The 16,833-nt window shown below is 39.7% G+C and overlaps 1 protein-coding gene, 1 long non-coding RNA gene and 1 pseudogene across 2 annotated transcripts in view; 1 reads left to right on the top strand and 2 right to left on the bottom strand.

Annotated features, from left to right (window-relative positions):
* LOC107708303 (uncharacterized) overlaps positions 1–3,060 on the top strand; it is a 10,422-nt gene extending 7,362 nt beyond the window's left edge. The window contains exons 2-3 of the long non-coding RNA XR_001636347.1: positions 442–443; positions 2,986–3,060. This is a non-coding gene — a long non-coding RNA (uncharacterized LOC107708303). The remainder of the gene's footprint in view (positions 1–441; positions 444–2,985) is intronic.
* A 991-nt stretch (positions 3,061–4,051) lies between these two features.
* LOC107708302 (PWWP domain-containing protein MUM1L1-like) lies at positions 4,052–7,774 on the bottom strand (annotated as a pseudogene).
* A 1,305-nt stretch (positions 7,775–9,079) lies between these two features.
* Positions 9,080–12,432, bottom strand: LOC107708301 (extracellular calcium-sensing receptor-like). Its single transcript, XM_016512489.1, has 6 exons — positions 12,224–12,432; positions 11,770–12,058; positions 10,938–11,693; positions 10,617–10,844; positions 10,071–10,194; positions 9,080–9,993 (listed from the first exon to the last, which is right to left on the bottom strand). The coding sequence occupies exons 1-6, from the start codon at positions 12,430–12,432 to the stop codon at positions 9,080–9,082; spliced, it is 2,520 nt and encodes an 839-aa protein (XP_016367975.1).
* Between the last annotated feature and the right edge of the window lie 4,401 nt (positions 12,433–16,833).

Genomic DNA, 16,833 nt, shown 5'->3' with positions numbered 1-16,833 from the left:
GTCTGATTTGTCTGATTTGTCGTTGTGTTTTCTGACTTGTAAATTTGTTTTCGGATTTGTCGTTGTGTTTTTATAATGTTTCAATACATCCGCTAGTTGCAAATTGTAATCCAAGAGATTCTGTGTACTGTGTCTTTTGGTCCAATAAGTAATATCTCTGTCTTATCCGTATTTAATAGGAGAAAATTATTGGTCATCCAATCTTTTACATTTTTAACACACTCTGTTAGCTTAGATTATTTATAAGTTTCATCTGGTCTTGTTGAGATATATAGTTGAGTATCATCAGCATAATAGTGGAAACTAATCCCGTATTTTCTGATAATATTACCAAGGGGCAACATGTATATTGAAAATAGCAGAGGACCTAGGACCGATCCTTGTGGCAATCCATATTTTACTGGTGATAACAGAGATGACTCCCCATTTAAATGAACAAAGTGGTAGCGATCGGACAGGTAGGATCTAAACCATATTAAAGCCTGCCCTTGAATACCTGTATAGTTTTGTAATCGATCTATGAGTATGTCATGATCTATAGAGTCGAACGCAGCACTAAGATCAAGTAAAACTAGCAATGAGATACAGCCTTGGTCTGACGCAAGAAGCAAGTCATTTGTAATTTTAACAAGGGCAGTTTCTGTGCCTGAAACCTGACTGAAATTCTTCATAGAGATCAACACTGTAGAATCTACATTTGTTATTGTATTTCTGATGTTATCTATTTTATCAGTGAAGAAATTCATAAAGTCATTACTATTAATAGTGTTGCCACAGAAACACATAATAAGAGTTTGAACATGTGAACAGCTCAGAGTAGAAAGTCAAAGGTTGTCATCTTGTAATTATGGTAATTGCATTATGGTATGATCACAGGATGAGATTTCAGTACAAAACCTACTTCAGTAGGTAGTTCTATGTTTTGTTTTTTTTTAAACACAGAAACTAACCAGAACATCATAGGTCCAGCCGGAGACTGTAATACCGGTGCATGGAGGTTAACTTTGATCAGGGAAGGAAAGGGTTAACAGGGGAATTGGGAGAGGAAGGCGTGAGTAGATTGTGACCACACTAAGTTTCGGGCGATTTGTCCTGATCCAGACGAGAGCGTTGGGAACGCCTCGTCTGGATTACTTCCCTCAAGTCTTGCCTCTGAGCCTTCGACCTGCGCCGTCCTCTAGACCTGCTCGCAGGTGGAGGAGGGGCGTGAGTCGCAACACTAGCCTCCTGGACCTGTCTTTGATCCTTAGACCAAGACGGGCCAGGACCCCTTTTTTCAGGCTGAGACATGGGCCTTCGTGGAATGAAGGACTTAAAAGCAGCTGAGCGCGCCTTCGCCTTCATAAACTTCTCGACAACCGCCTCAACAGAAGTGCCGAAAGGTTCAGAAAGAGAAACCGGCGCATCAAGGAGAAAGCCCCTCTCTTTTGTCCCGATGTCAGCCAGGTTCACCCACAGATGTCTCTCCGTTACCACCATGGCCGCCATAGACCTGCCTATGGCAGCCGCGGTCTGCTTATTGGCACAGAGAGCGAGATCCATGGTACGACGCAGTTCAGGCACTTCATCAGGGGAAAGACCCTGACCTTTATCCAGGTCTTTCAGCAGGTCGGCCTGATAAGCCTGCAAAATTGCCATGGTATGCAATGAAGAAGCCGCCTGACCCGCTGCTGCGTACGCCTTGCCATTCAGGCGAGATATTATTTGAAGGGGTCTGGATAGCAAGGAGGGAGTCCTAAGAGAAGATGTTTCTCCCATAGCGAGCTAGCGTCTCTTCAATGGGAGGCACCTTCTCATATCCGCTTTTGCGCATCCCCTCGATGTTGGCATAACTAGACTGCTGAAATCTGTGGACACGCGAAAAGAACGGATTTTTCCAAGTCTTCTCTATCTCCACATGAAGATCAGGAAGAAACGGAAGGCTCACCTGGGCTGGAGGGTTATGATCAGAAAGATAGCGCTCATCGAGCCGGCCACGAGGCGCCACCCTCCTAGTCCGCTTCCGCGTTCCATAACCTCAAGCAGCCCCTCGTACGCAGGGCAGGAGGTTTTAGAGGACTCAGTCTTAACTTCCTCGTCCTCATCTAACATCTCCTGCTCTTCCTGGCTGGGAGCCAGCAGAGCACTAGCTGCTGGATCAGATGACATCAGAGAAATAGCGTCATCCTCCGACGAACGAGTAAGGCAAAAGCCCCTTCTTCAATTCATCGGCCAGGTCCACTGCTGATGGCTGCCCCTCTTTCCTCGAAAAGAGGGCCAAACGAGAGCGGTGCTTTCTCATGGAGAAAAGCTCGTAATGAATGCATGCCACCCCCTCGAGGACGTCACGTGCGTGCTCCTCGCTCAAACATGCGATGCAAAGATCGTGTGTGTCATCGGATATCAGATAAAGCTGACACGGATCCACAGACTTCCTAAACGCCTTGCTAGTGCGCGCCATGATAACAACAATCAGAATCGCTGTTCTCACCTGTATGCAACTCCAAACAAACAGTCGTGAAGACGAAGAAGAGGATGACGTGTTCTACCGGCGCCCTTTTATACTGTGGTCATGCCGGTAGTGACGTCCATAGGCTGTTGCCAGCCAATATCATTGTCGTGTTTAGATGTATGCTTCAGACACAGGTCACGCCGAAGGCGTTCCCCATAGCGACCCCTAGAGGACGCAGTTCGAAGTTCCCTCGAAAGGGAACTAGTTGTCTGGTCGGTTCCTTTCACACAGCAGGGCATTGCCAAGAATGCTGTTGAAAGTCCTGAAAATTTATGAGTGTGCGACTGTTTATAGATTGATGTTGTCACTGCTGCAAACTCCTATGTATACAAATAATTATTCAAAAAATATCATTTACCTGCAGCCAGTAGGCCCCTGGGCTTCAGCCCGTTTAAGCCTGTGAGTTTATGTGCTTCTTCAGTTGCTTTAGACTGGTGGTTAAATGCAGATATCTGTATTGCTCTCAGTTAAACGCATAAAGTATTTGTGGCTAGCAGTATCGCCGCTCCCTATACACAGAGTATGCAGTTTGTGTAGGGCACCAACTCCCAGGGGGGGCACGATCCCAGTCTCTCAAAAAAAAAATATATATTTTGTTCTATATTAATATTAACATACATATACATATACATACATAAAAATATAAACATGAATATATATATATATATATATATATCCAATTTAAAAAAAATGCATTTTACGGTGAACGCAGTAGTCAGTAGGCTAAGCACACGTGATGCGCCATTCCCGCATCCGCGCCTGCCCTCACCTCATGTTTGCGGCTAACTGCAAATGATCATAATTGATGGACAACTATGCCCGGAAAAAGACATCAGCAGTCCGGCGCCAAGAAAAAAAAAAGTTAAAAAGCACAAGATGAAGCCCGTGCATAGGCGGAAATCCCGGGGGGGTCTGGGGGGACAGGACCCCCCTATCTGAGGGTTGTAAAATATGATTAAAAACCACGCTGTGCATTGTAAATAACAATGTTTTATACTTTAATCAATTGTAAGTAGTAAAACAACACAAACGGGGCAAAAATGTGTTTTAAGTTTAGAAACATTTTAAGTCTACCACTCCCTTGCCTCACTTTGGTCCAAATGCCTGCTTTCGTCTTTTACATCACCTACACTCACACAAGTCCTGTGAGAGAGAACAAAGTCAATAGTTGAGGAAGTCCAGTAAGTAAGGCTGTCAAGGCTAATTTCTTCACTTAAACATCGGATGAAGTGATTAGTTTCTCTTTAATACAGATGATGCCAATGTATTTTTCGATAAATCCGCTATGTTAGCAATAATAACGTTACCTGCTTGAGGGAAATGGTTGCCAGGTTTTCATAACAAAACCCGCCCAATTGCTACTCAAAACTAACCGCGTTTCGAGGGGTCCCCCGGTAAAAATCGCGTTCTGGGAGCTAAAATACACGTCACTGGGGTCGCTTCAACCCGCGGACATAAAAAACAACCCGCAGCAACAGTGATAAAGTAGCCCAATTCGATTTAATGCATTAAGTCTGGTTTATTTTTATTAATTGTATTTGTAAATAGAAATTGTTCAGTTACTTAAATATTTTCATAGTCATTTATTGTTTTCTTAATTATTAAGGATTTATCACATTCTTTAGTATTGAGTTAGGGGATGAACATTAACTCTATATTTACATACAATAAATTATAGTGCTCGGAGTCATTTTCTCACACCAAACTTTATTTTTGTATTCTTTTTCATGAGGTCCTACAAGTCATCGAGCTGTAAACAATGCAGAGAAAAATGGTGAAAAAAATAATTGGGTTAATAATGTATATATTACATATTAAATAACATCAAATAAAATAAATGCTTTACATTCTTGTTGGGGAGATTTTTCATTTCTCGAGCAATTCTTCTGTCAAATTCCTCAACTTCACTAAAAGAAAAGATAAATGCTGTTGTCAGAAATGTTATGTAACACAAAAATCCAACAGTTTTTGAACAAACAAAAATTGAAAACATACCTTGAGTGATAAGTGGGGCCCTGGAGGAACATCTCTTCAGCCTCCTGCCAAGACAAGCCCTGCAGCTCGCAAAGGCCATGAATGATGGCCTGTACAAATAAACCAATTAATAAAATAAAACATTCACACACTGCAGAACATAAACATGCTCGTGTTCAAACATGTTTTGGGCTTACCTCTGGGAGGAGACATCCACAAATGAACTCCACCTCATCATTGTGGGTCAGCTGCGTTTGGGTTTTATTAAGAACTTCTTTCATGTAGTTATAAAGGATTGTCAGGGACTGCTCATTCTCAATGTAGACAGGCACTTGAAAACGGGGTTTTAGTGGAAACCACTTTGACCTTTTTCCACTGAGTATATCCTTTGGGCCATAGAAGGAAATTATATTTCATATGTAAATGCACAAGTCATTAATTACATTTGGCAAATAATAGTTAAATTGTCACTTGACTATATTTAAGTTGACCATAATCAGAGTCTGGAGGAGTAATTTAAAGTGGAACCATCATTACCACCAAATGCTGCTCTGCTGATTTTGATGTGAGAATTAAGTCCACTAATCTTTTTTCATTCCTGTCCCGATCTTGAACTGCTTGGACATGTGCCGGAAGATTGGATGTGGTTCTTCTTTCCCCCCCTAAAAGGGGCAGAGTCTTTCCCTCCAATACACTTATTGCCTCCTCAGTCCAGAAAGCAAATCTGCGCCCATAGCTTTCAAGCAAGACAAAATCCATAATAATTGGTCACAGGTAAGAGAGATATTAAGGATGTTTTGTTACTCGTGTTCTAAGTTGTTGTATTGACACAATATCAAATAGAAATTTGACAGATTTAAAAGATCAAAATTTTAAAAATACTGACATACCCATCAATTTGAAATCGTTCCATGAGTAGAAGGTACCACCATCGGCGGATGATAGGCATATCCATCTGAAAGAAAAACTGTTTAGTCTAACAGTTAACCAACATGTTTTTGTTAATACATGATGTTGGGTGTGCTTGCAACAACCATTCCCCTTTTTGAAAGAAATGTTGCTTAGAGTAAAGCAAGATAAAATACACCACCACCTGAGTTACATTTTTAGCTATGATAAATAAAAGCACCATCCTGACAAGAAAAACAGCCTGGTAAAATAAAGGTTACATAAAAAAAAAATTACCTCCTGGAATTGAAACCCAATACCACACACCATTGAGAGGGTGTACTGGAAAGAGAGAAGACACAGTCATTTACGATGTTTACAAAAGCTTTAAATCAATTAACTCAACAATTTTAAATCTTACCATGAGTACAAAAACACCACAATCATTCTCTCTTGTCTGACGTGGCAAAGCCTAAAATCAGTAAAGCAAACAATTTTATTTTAGAATAATGTACAAAAAATTTAACTGTTGTAAAAGCCAAATAATGACAATTCTTTAAGTTGATTTCTCACCAGAAAATCATATTATTATGACTGCAGCATTTGGTGCACTGTATTAGTTCTGGCAGAGACCCCCCTTTTTGAATTGTAATATCCATCTGGGAAAAAATACACAAGTCACACGCAAATTATTTAGACAACCCAACAGAGCTCATATTGTCAATTCTACGCAGATTACTTTATATTTTGATGAAAATAAACTCAAGGCCGCATTTTATTCCAAAAATTTTATTTGTAATTATTACAGAACTTATTTCTAATTGTTACACTGTTATTGTGTTACTGTTCCCTTTCAGTCGGTCACTCTCGACGTCACGTCGGATGACCGACGAAATTGGGATCTCGCTTAGAGAGACCAATCTACTCCTTTTTGCAGCAAGGTTTGGAGCGAAGGCTGTCTCCCTCCACCATCAAAGTTTATGTCGCTGCAATCGCGGCTAACCAAATAGGCGACCCCGTAGAAGGTAGGTCGCTGGGGAAGCATGACCTAGTCGTCAGGTTTCTTAAAGGGGCGAGAAGGCTAAATCCTCCACGGCCCCCCTCTATACCCTCTTGGGACCTGACTCTAGTGCTCACAGCACTACAGCAGGGCCCATTTGAGCCTTTGCAGACGGTCGAGCTGAAATTTCTTTCGATGAAGACTTGCTTATTTTGTCGAACTATCTATCTAAACTATCATTAAATACTAAAATAGGCTATTCGTTTGTTGGTGTAATAAGATGTCACATTGATTTATGCCATAAAACCTGGTAATTTTCAGGAATCGCTTTAATAAAATTAATAACCTTACTCACGTGTCCGATGTTGCTACTTGCTAGCAGTTTTATAATGTTGGAAATTATTATGGTACACATGCTACAAAACAAATGTTCATCCAAACAGCAGGTGGCACTGTCTGAAAAAACGATAGGTCTGAGCATGCAGGTCTGAGTGTGCAGTTGGGCCTCCGGGCCTGCAGCTTCATAATGTTGGTCTAATTTGGCACGTGCTGCACTAATAGTAGTAAGCCATCCCTCTGTGTATACATCATAGGCACGTGAAGTGGGGGTGCTGCAGCATATTTTTATTTCCCCCATGTTTTTTTTCTGTGGGCAACTGTTTAACTGTTGGGAATTTAAAAAATAGTTGGCAAAGGCTATTATATTAACTGCATCCACCAACGTGTGATTGGGATAGTCAACATTACAAAAGACAGTCATCAAATGTCAGCTCCAGTGGTGTAGATGGTGAAATGTGTATCATCCACTTTTTGACACGATCAACCCGGGTTCGAATCTGCCTTTTGGCGAACTTTTTTTCTCCCATTTCAAATTTCAAATAACATCAGAAAGGCATTTATTTTTTAATAAAAATGAAGGAAATAATCAAAAAGTTGAAAAAGTATTGGGTAGGGTTAGGGAGGGCTTTTGTCCCAATAAGGTGGCATCCATTTAATAATTTGAATTAAAATTAAAATTTACACTCAATAGTTGCATACTGTTTTATAATGTATTACAATGCTGAGGTGCAGATAATTGCCACTATTGGCAATAAGTAATTAGCAGAATATCCTGCTATTTTAATATAGTATAAATAGCATATTTGCACTTAGTGTAAATAGCATATCACAAAACAAATACTGCTATTCTCACTTAGTGTAAATAGCATCTATCGCTAAGAAAATATGCTACAACGCCCGTGCGCCTTGTGTCCCCCTCAAATATTGCTCTTGAGAAATTTTATGTTTATTGTCCCCCCCTACTGTTAGACAAAATTTATGCCCTTGAGCCCGTGTATCATTTTCATGTACGTTCATTATCCTGTGAAACTTTTTTGTCTGTTGACGTTAATAACGTGTTTTAATGTCGGTAATTATTTCACAACCACCAAACGCAACTGCCTTAATATTCTCTCTGAGTTTTCATGTTCCCTTACAAAAATTAATCGTGGGTTTACTACGAATAAAAAAAATCATGGTTCTTGTAGCCATGGTAACCACAAATTAACCATGGTTTTGTTACTTCAAATAATAATTAACAAAGAAGTATTCAGATAGCCTAATATTTTTTTGTGGTAATAAAAACAGACCTAAGTGAACAACAGACTTTAAAATGACTTAAAATGCATTATATAAATACAATGAGGCAATAATGATTGGTTAATTAATAATAATCATGTGTTCCCCTTCAGGAATTCGAGCTGCGTCGAAACGCTAAGGGAACACCTTCAGCGTGACCACGCTCTGATGTGTAATCAGTCCAATAGATGGGCGAGACGTCACGGGCGGGTGATGTAAAGGCGTGCTCTGCCCTAAATTTGACACACCCCAAAGCAGTAGCGTTGTGGCGTTGCCAGTGGCACTGAGCGCAGATTTGACGCTGTACTGGAAACGCACCGTAAGACAAAGCACTTAAAAAAGGACACGAGCAAATCGCGTTACAGGCTGTGTGTTGCTCCCTGCCCACGCTACATTACGAGCGGGGATACACACAGTCTGTGTGTGGTTTGCTTGGGAGCGAAGCAAGCAGAGTCGGCTCTCGAGGGCATTGCGAGCGGCTTCCCTGCGTACGCTTCGCTCCCGGAAGGTTCTCTTCGAGGAGGGAGCCTTCACCAGCGTTCCCCACGGTGCTGGCCCTGCTTTCGCCGAGGAAGACCTCGAGGGTTTAGGGTGCTATTTGGGACAGGGCCCATGTCAGTGAGCCTTAAAGGGATAGTTTAGCCGAAAATGACTTTTCTGTCAGCATTTTATCACACATAACAATCATACTGAACATAATAACCATTTCCAGGTTGATAATTTTTAAGCCAAAACTTTATTTATATTGCAAAATGAGTCATTTGGACCTCGTTGTGAACACAGTTAACAGAAGAAACCAAAGGAACCAACTTGCTCAGAATATTCATTTTCGGACTAGATATAATTTGCATCACCGATAGTTTTTCTTGCTGTTGTTTTTTATGCTTTGCAGTTGAAAATGTAACGAAGGGTATAGAGAAATGTATTAGAGAAAAACTGTACATTTTCTTTTTCAAATATAGTGAAGATATATGCTAGACTTGTCAGCATTTCAAAAACATATCCTGTTTTTTTTATTAATAGTATAATCTCAGAGTCATTCTTTATGTTAAAAAATAATAATTATAATAACAACAATTATAATAAAAGTTAATAAACACGTTTATTTCTCAGCAGTAATTATATGTTGTTTTCCCCATCATATTCTGCTTTGAATTTTCTTCAGGTTTAAAGAGGATGATATAACATTTAGGTGCAAATATGCAAAAAAGTAAACCAAAGCTTGAGGCTAAAATGGCAAATATCTCCACAGCTACAGTAAATTTTCCTGGAGAACTGACATAAGCTGGGATAAAGGTGATCCATACAGCACAGAATATCAGCATACTGAATGTGATGAATTTAGCTTCATTGAAATTATCAGGCAGTGTGCGAGCCAGAAAAGCAAGAATGAAGCAAAAGACAGCCAGTAGGCCAATATAACCGAGCACAGCCCAGAAACCTATAGTAGAACCCAGACTGCACTCAAGAATGACCTTTTCCTTATAATATTTCATATTTTTGTGAGGAAATGGAGGAGATATTGTTAGCCAAAGCACACAGATAAGAACCTGTACAAGAGTAAAGACAAGCACACTGAGTCGTTGTTGTTTAGGCCCAAACCATTTCATGACATTACTTCCTGGAAGTGTAGCCTTGAAGGCCATTAACACCACTATTGTTTTCCCCAGAATACAGGAAATACAGAGGACAAAAGTGATCCCAAATGCTGTGTGACGCAACATACATGACCACTCAGTGGGCCGACAAATGAAAGTAAGAGAACAGAGGAAACACAGAGTCAATGAGAAGAGCAGCAGGAAGCTCAGCTCTGAGTTGTTGGCTTTTATTATGGGGGTGTTCTTCTTTCTGTAAAACAGAATGGCCACCAGTGCAGTTAATCCTACTCCAAAGAGTGAGAAAAACACTAACACTATACCCATAACTTCTGTGAATAACAGATACTCTATAGCTTTTAGCACACATTTATTTTTCTCAGCATTAGGCCAGTATTCCCTTGGACACTGCTTGCAGTTATTTGAATCTGGAAAGGAAGTTACAATCACTAGTTAGGAACCAAAGGAAAACAATTTACATGAATGAGATGGGCTATGATATTACCTGTCTCATTACTGATTTCTCCTTCTGCACATGGAATACAGTCATAACAGCAGACAGGTCTTCCTTTCTGTGCAGCCTTCCTAGTGCCTGGAGGACAGCTCTCACTGCACAGAGACCTTGGCTTCTGCATGTAAGTAAGTGAGTAAGTAAATAAATAAATAAAATACATATATTAGTAATAGTGATCACATAATTTTTTTTACTTTTACTGTCACTTTGTTCAAAACTCAAACTCTGTTATTGCTTTTTTTCCACTTGATAAAAGCGTATTGCCAAATGGCCATTTTGATCTGCATTTCCAATGCCAGTTAATATTATAAAGTCACAAAATTTAACATAATATTTTGAAAAGTGAATTTAAAGTAATCTAAATTAGTGCATGCTATTAAAAGTAATATTAAGCTGTTTGTCATTTATTATTAGCCGTTTCTGTGTGACCAATACACGTATTGTAGTATTATTATTATTATTATTGATTTATTTATTGTGTTTATGTTTCCTCAGTTTAAAGAAACAACTAAAGACAAACATATTACTGCCATTTACCTCCAGCTGTCCTCCAGCCCAGATTATGTTTTCAGTGTTAAACACAAAGCGTTGGTGTGGGGGCAGTGAGGCATCATAGTATCCCACTGATTTAAATTGTATTGAACCATCTGAGTCCTGCTGCCAATTGATAATGTCATATTGGGCTTCTGCGCCACCAGTGCTGTCAAACCACACACGATCCCCCATCTTTATGGTGAAATTTACCTGTTTCAGAGCCTCAACAATCTAGTCAATAAAATACATTGACATTATCACAGAGGCATTTTAACAGATGGTTCCCTAATTTTCTCTACTATTCACCTTTCTTTTATCATTTACCTGCTGTGGTTGTATTGTCAGGCCTTTCTCACAACCTTCTTTTTCTTTGCACTTGAGTAGAATGTGTAGTGAATGAGCGACAGCATAAACTGCTTTGTAGACATAGCTTGCATATCTTTGTTCAGGCACATCTTCATTGTAATTTTTTAGTAAAAGTAGTTCCTCATATCTGCTGCAACTTAACGCATATTGAGAAAAATTCCCCTCGGTCTGTGAACATGGAAAAGCTGTGTTCCAGAATTCTTTTAAGATATAATCTGCAAACCCTTCAACATTGATTTTTTTCACAGCAAACCCCAGTGACCCTCCAAGCACTCGATAACTGTTTGGAGTGATCAGACTCTTTACAGTTATCCATGACTTCACTCCAATCATTTGGAAGCCTGTAATGTTCTGAATACTTAACTGATCAGTAAGTAAGCCCATTTCAGGAAGTGAAATAAATGCAATAATCACTTTTGCTGTGCTTTTTTTTATTGTGTCTATCACTTTCTTGAGTTTTTCTGGCTCTGTTCGGTAGAATTTGATAGAGTACTCAACACAAATCCCCATCTCCTGTGCTATTTTCAAAAATATTGTCATTCCATAGTTTCCATATTCATTGTCACTGTTCACAGCTCCCACCCAAGACCAGCCTAAGTCCTTGACTATGGATGCCAGTGCTCTGCTCTGGTGGTAATCACTAGCCATAGTCCTGAAGACTGAAGGGTAATCTTTCCTATTACTGAGACATTCACATGATGCTGAGTGACTTATCTGAAAAAGAAAGCACAAGAAACAGTGATACTGTCATCTGCAATTGTGTTAAACATTCAGTGTTATTGATCCTTACCACTGGAATTTTAAAAGGTCCTGTAGTTCTGGAGAGAATCACTGTCGCGGTAGACTCTGATTCGCCAATGATAGCATGTAAAGTAGACTGGCCATTGCATCTGTATCCTGCTCCAAATTCCTGACTATTCATCAGTCCCATAGTTGCACTCATGGTAGACAGTCTTGACCCACAGGAATCATAGATTCTGTAGCCAATAGAAACATTTGGGAGCAAACTTCCACTTCTGTTAATCTCCTCAATGGCAAAGATCATGATTTGTGCCAGTCGAAAATCTCTCAGATACACACTGCAAAATTAAATTAATTAAATCAGTAGGCTAAATAGAAACTACATTTTAAAAAGTGACAAGCTAAAAAAGCTTAAAAAAAGCGTAACACCATATTATTAGCAGTTTGCTCTCAAAAAAAAAATTATTAGCATTATCTGCTCTATTGTTTCAAATGTAACAAACCTGGAGCATGATATAAGCTGAGGTTTTTGTGTAAAATCAAATGAAGGTAATGTTTCTATGCTGTGGACTGGAAAAAGTCCTCCAATGGTTAAGTCTCCGTCCTTGGAAAACAGCGGATACTGAGGGTCTCCCATTATTCGACAAAGAGTGTTTCCTGCTTTGGTATGAAGCTGATGGAAAAGCAAGAATGTGTAAAGAAAGATGAACATCCCAAAGGCTCAACTGTGATCTCAACTGTGACTGCCAAATGCAAATGGCATGATACATTATTTGTACTTTTATATGCGTAATTATTCTGGAAGAATGATTGAGAATGTGGCCAATAACATGATGGGGCAAGACATGACAGCAAGATAAGACATGTCAGGTCAAATAGGGGTGGGATAAAGTCAAGCTAATTTGTTCAGATTTCTCACATTGTCAGACAGTAGTATATTGGAATAGTGGAGATTAGATAATATCCAGTAAAGCCTTTGGAAATACTTCTCAAAATATATTTTACATAACCTTTGTTTAATCTATTAATTTGGATTCTTGAAAAGTATGTACAAATAAAGGTAAATAAAGACCTTTGTAAATATTTATTTTATTATATAGAATTAGCACTAGTTTCTGCATGTATTCCTTTGTTGTCTATGTTTGATGTCCAATGCAATAAGGCCAAGGATCTTTGTAAAAAAAAAAAAAAAAAAAACCTTAGCCAACTGTAGGAACAGCCAGACCATATTAATATTATTTCTCTCCATATTTTCATGGGATTTATTGAATAGGACTGAGTAAACAGCTATATTCTCCTTTTGGTGACAAGAAGTTGAATGTCATTGCTGTGTGTTTGAAAGGAACTGAATTGCACCAATTACTATTACGGTGCCAACCGGCTCAGAGGGTCGATTACCACAGTGGATGTCCAATGACCACGAGAGAAATGAAGAGCAGTCAGTTGTACTAATTTACTCTTTAAGATGTTGAATAGTAATAATCAGATACACTATGTACATTTTCACCATCAATAAATCACAACAATGCAAAGAAAACATCCATATAAAGAGCATAGGCCTGCACAAAATAATAATCACAATAAAGGAATTATTTCAACAGATGCGAGCTTTAAGGATACAAATGTAAGCTGGTTTCACAATTAGGTAGTGAAAAACAATTATTGCAACAGTCTGTGTTGGTCTCTACAGTCCTTTTAAGACATCCAATGTCAGGATAGCGATATGAAACTGGTCTTTAGGCTGCAGTCTCAGGTCCTCTGATGCACGAAGAACCTCAGAGATGACAAATACCAGTGTATATAAGTTTGTGATGTGTATTACGGAATATTTATCCTGTTGATCTGCATGACTCTCGAAAATGGTTCTATAATAGACAAAATAAACTTAATCATTAACAGAAAACCAAATAAATGTGCGATGAACGCTAGCTACACAACAGAAAATGCTGAGTCATTACAGTCACATAATGGGCGATCATGTTCACCGCTAATATCTCTCTTAATCAGGTAACTACGCACTCATATTACATAAATATAATGCAACAGCAGTACATCAAGTTAAACAGTGAATAAATGACATGATAATAATATAATGAACACTTAAATGAAACTCATGTTTTCCAATGACGCACATACAAGAATCATCACAAACGAAACTTCTGCGAGAAGTTTGGGATAATTAAACCCCATCCACGGCCAATCAAGATTACAATATTCCCCCCTGCAGTTCACAAAGTGAAGGCGCTGCAAAAATAGACTTTAATCCACCTTATTTTGCTGCTACTTCGCGCAATCGCTGAATAAATCACGCCTCCTCAATTCAATTTTACCAACATAACAGCTGTACAGCCCTTATAATAAAAGGAACACGAACTGAACATGGGCTTTTTTACAGTCGCCCCCATATTTGGTAGACAAATTTGTCAAAATCTACTACGTAACATTTGTATCTTGCGGTAAAGCAGGTAGTCTAATCAATCGAGCAACTGGTCGAGTGTAAGTATGTTCTTTCACTTTAACAACAGCTGTTCTAACTCTACCATCAGAGCTAGGAATGACGGATGAAACAGTACCCACGCACCAGAGTGCTCTCGGCAACTGCTCATCAACTATAAGAACTACAGTTCCGACTGTAATGTTCTCTCTCTCTCTGTTGCATTTCTGACGTGCCTGTAACGTTGGCAGAAAGTAATGCACAAAATGCTTCTAGACGTGTTTACTGATAATCTGACTGTGTCTCCACCTCTTCTGAGTGAACAGATCAGACTCAGGATAGACTACCTGAGGTAGGGAGGAGTCAGGCTGCCCCATGAGCAATGAATTCGGTGTTACAGGATCTGGATATATTACTAGAGACATAACCCAAATGTTTTGAATTTAAGATACCTTCAATCTCTACTAAGACCATCCTCAAGACCTCTTTAGTGACAATCTGAGCGCCTAGATTGGTCCGTAGGGCTGTTTTTACAGACCTCACTTCTCTTTCCCAGGACCCCCCAAAGTGAGGTGCACTGGGAGGATTAAAGCGGAACCTGATCTGTTCTTTGGCTAGTCGATCCCTGAGGGTGGGTTGCATCTGACTGAAAGCTTCCTCCAATTCATTACTCCCCCCTCTGAAATTGGTTCCCTGATTGGACAGAAGCTCGTAGCGCTTTCCCCTACGTGAAATAAAGCGTCTGAGGGACAACAAGAACGAATCAGTGTCCATATGGTCCAGAAGGTCAAGGTGGATGGCTCGAGTGGTGAGGCATTTATAAAGAATACCCCACCTTTTCTCCATGCGATGGACCACTTTTATTGTAAAGGGACCAAAACAATCGACCCCAGAGGAGTGAAAGGGAGGTTTTAATAACCTAAGACTGCAAGGCGGAATGTCTGACATCCTTGGAATTTCTGGTCGGCCCCTCCACTTTTGACACTCAAGGCAGTAACGCTGATGTTTCTTTACTGTCTCTCTCCCTCGCATGATCCAGAACTTCCGTCGTAGCTCAGCATACACCCTTCCAGGTTCTGGATGAAGTAACTGGGTGTCATAATGCTTAAAGGGGTGGTTGATTGAGATTTCACCTTTTTAACGTTAGTTAGTGTGTAATGTTGCTGTTTGAGCATAAACAATATCTGCAAAGTTACGAAGCAGAAAGTTCAATGTAATGTCTGATTACTTTTCTTAGGGAATTAATTATTATTAATTCATTCAGGTTTTGAGAGCGGCATAAGTCCGTCCCACGGCGCGATCTTCCAATCGACTTCTTGCAAGGCGGAGCGTGCATACATTAACATGAGGCTTTAATTCATCACATGAGAACACCGTCTATAAAAGTTGTGTTAATACTTCTATAAAGTTTCTTAAAAGCAAGTATTGTTCATACTATTAAAGTTTACTTCATTTCAACACTCTGCATTTGTCGTGCCCATTCGTTCAAGATTAAACTTCACATATTACACACATTTTAATAACCTTATTTCCTAAAAAATGGTAATAAAACACTGATTAAAGTTGCACCGATTACATGAAACACGTCAAGCATATATATAAGACATACAACATATTATTTGTGAATATGGTTGCCCTGTTATGCGCATAAATGATTATCTGTTGAAATTGTCTGTTGTAAGTTTCATGTCCCTTTGTCTGACCGAAGAGAGAGAAAAGGGTGCGTCCTTTTTTGGAATGCAGGGAGAAAAGGGGAGGTGTCCTGAGGTCATGCCCATGTCACGAGTTTGCTGATACAGTTTGCTGAGTTTTTTATGCGTTAAACGGTCATGGGGTCCGGGCGAGTCTGTCGCTGGAACATTTCCAGATACCATGTTCTTTGTTCTGTTGTCTCTTAGATAGTTATTTATGCTGAAGTCGGTCAACGTTACACTGCACATCTGGTCCTCGAGGGGTTTAAGCACTGTTTTTATTTGAGTCTCTTGAGACCATAAGCTAGATGGGACAGGAACTGCTGAGACACTTCACTGACCCTGCATGAGTTTTACGAACGCAGATGGAGATCATAGGGTGCTCCTCAGTTTGTCTCAATGGAATGTGATTGTTTCATGTGTGACTCAATAGTGTGAGTGGGTCCGTTTGAAGACAGAGATCCTACATCAATGCAAACGGAGACATCGTCTTTTAAAATTCTGGCATTTTAATGCCTACAAAAACGGCTTGTAGGGACTACAACGAGTTACTTCCCGGGTTCGTGACATCACAAACCCAGATAAACCCCGCCCTCGGGAAAAGGCAGCAAAGGGGGCGAGGCCATGCTGCGCTGTTTTAGAGAAGAGGAAGAGAAAACTAGAGGTGCACGTAAAAATCTATTCATATATGAATTGTGATTCTGTCTTCTTACAATTCTAATGGATTCACAAGTTTCAAAATCAATGTTCTAAAGCAGCGGTTCTCAATACTGTTCCTCACGTTCCCCTGCTCTACACATGCTTTGCACAGCTCTCTCTCTCTCTCTCATTCACCTCAGTTCCAACAATGAACTGTTCCAATTATACATTTATTTTCACATAGCTATGAGAAGCGTTATACAAGGAAGCACGTGCAGTTGCCGTACTGTATTAAAGCTTTAATCAGGATAAAACCGTATATTAAAAGCTAACAGAAGCAGTAGCATTT

This window comes from Sinocyclocheilus rhinocerous, unplaced genomic scaffold, assembly GCF_001515625.1.
Source record: "Sinocyclocheilus rhinocerous isolate Xijiao unplaced genomic scaffold, SAMN03320098_v1.1 scaffold596, whole genome shotgun sequence".
Classification (NCBI taxonomy): domain Eukaryota; kingdom Metazoa; phylum Chordata; class Actinopteri; order Cypriniformes; family Cyprinidae; genus Sinocyclocheilus; species Sinocyclocheilus rhinocerous.
Note: the sequence above shows the minus strand (reverse complement) of the source record. Positions and strands in the feature narration are given on the sequence as shown.

What these genes read in the sequence shown, in the direction of transcription:
- LOC107708301 (XM_016512489.1), bottom strand. Translation starts at nt 12,432, where the DNA reads ATGTTCATCTTTCTTTACACATTCTTGCTTTTCCATCAGCTTCATACC. An exon ending in GACCTTTTAAAATTCCAGTG is followed by an intron (nt 11,694 to 11,769) that starts GTAAGGATCAAT and finishes TTTCTTTTTCAG; the next exon opens with ATAAGTCACTCAGCATCATG. An exon ending in TGACAATACAACCACAGCAG is followed by an intron (nt 10,845 to 10,937) that starts GTAAATGATAAA and finishes TTTATTGACTAG; the next exon opens with ATTGTTGAGGCTCTGAAACA.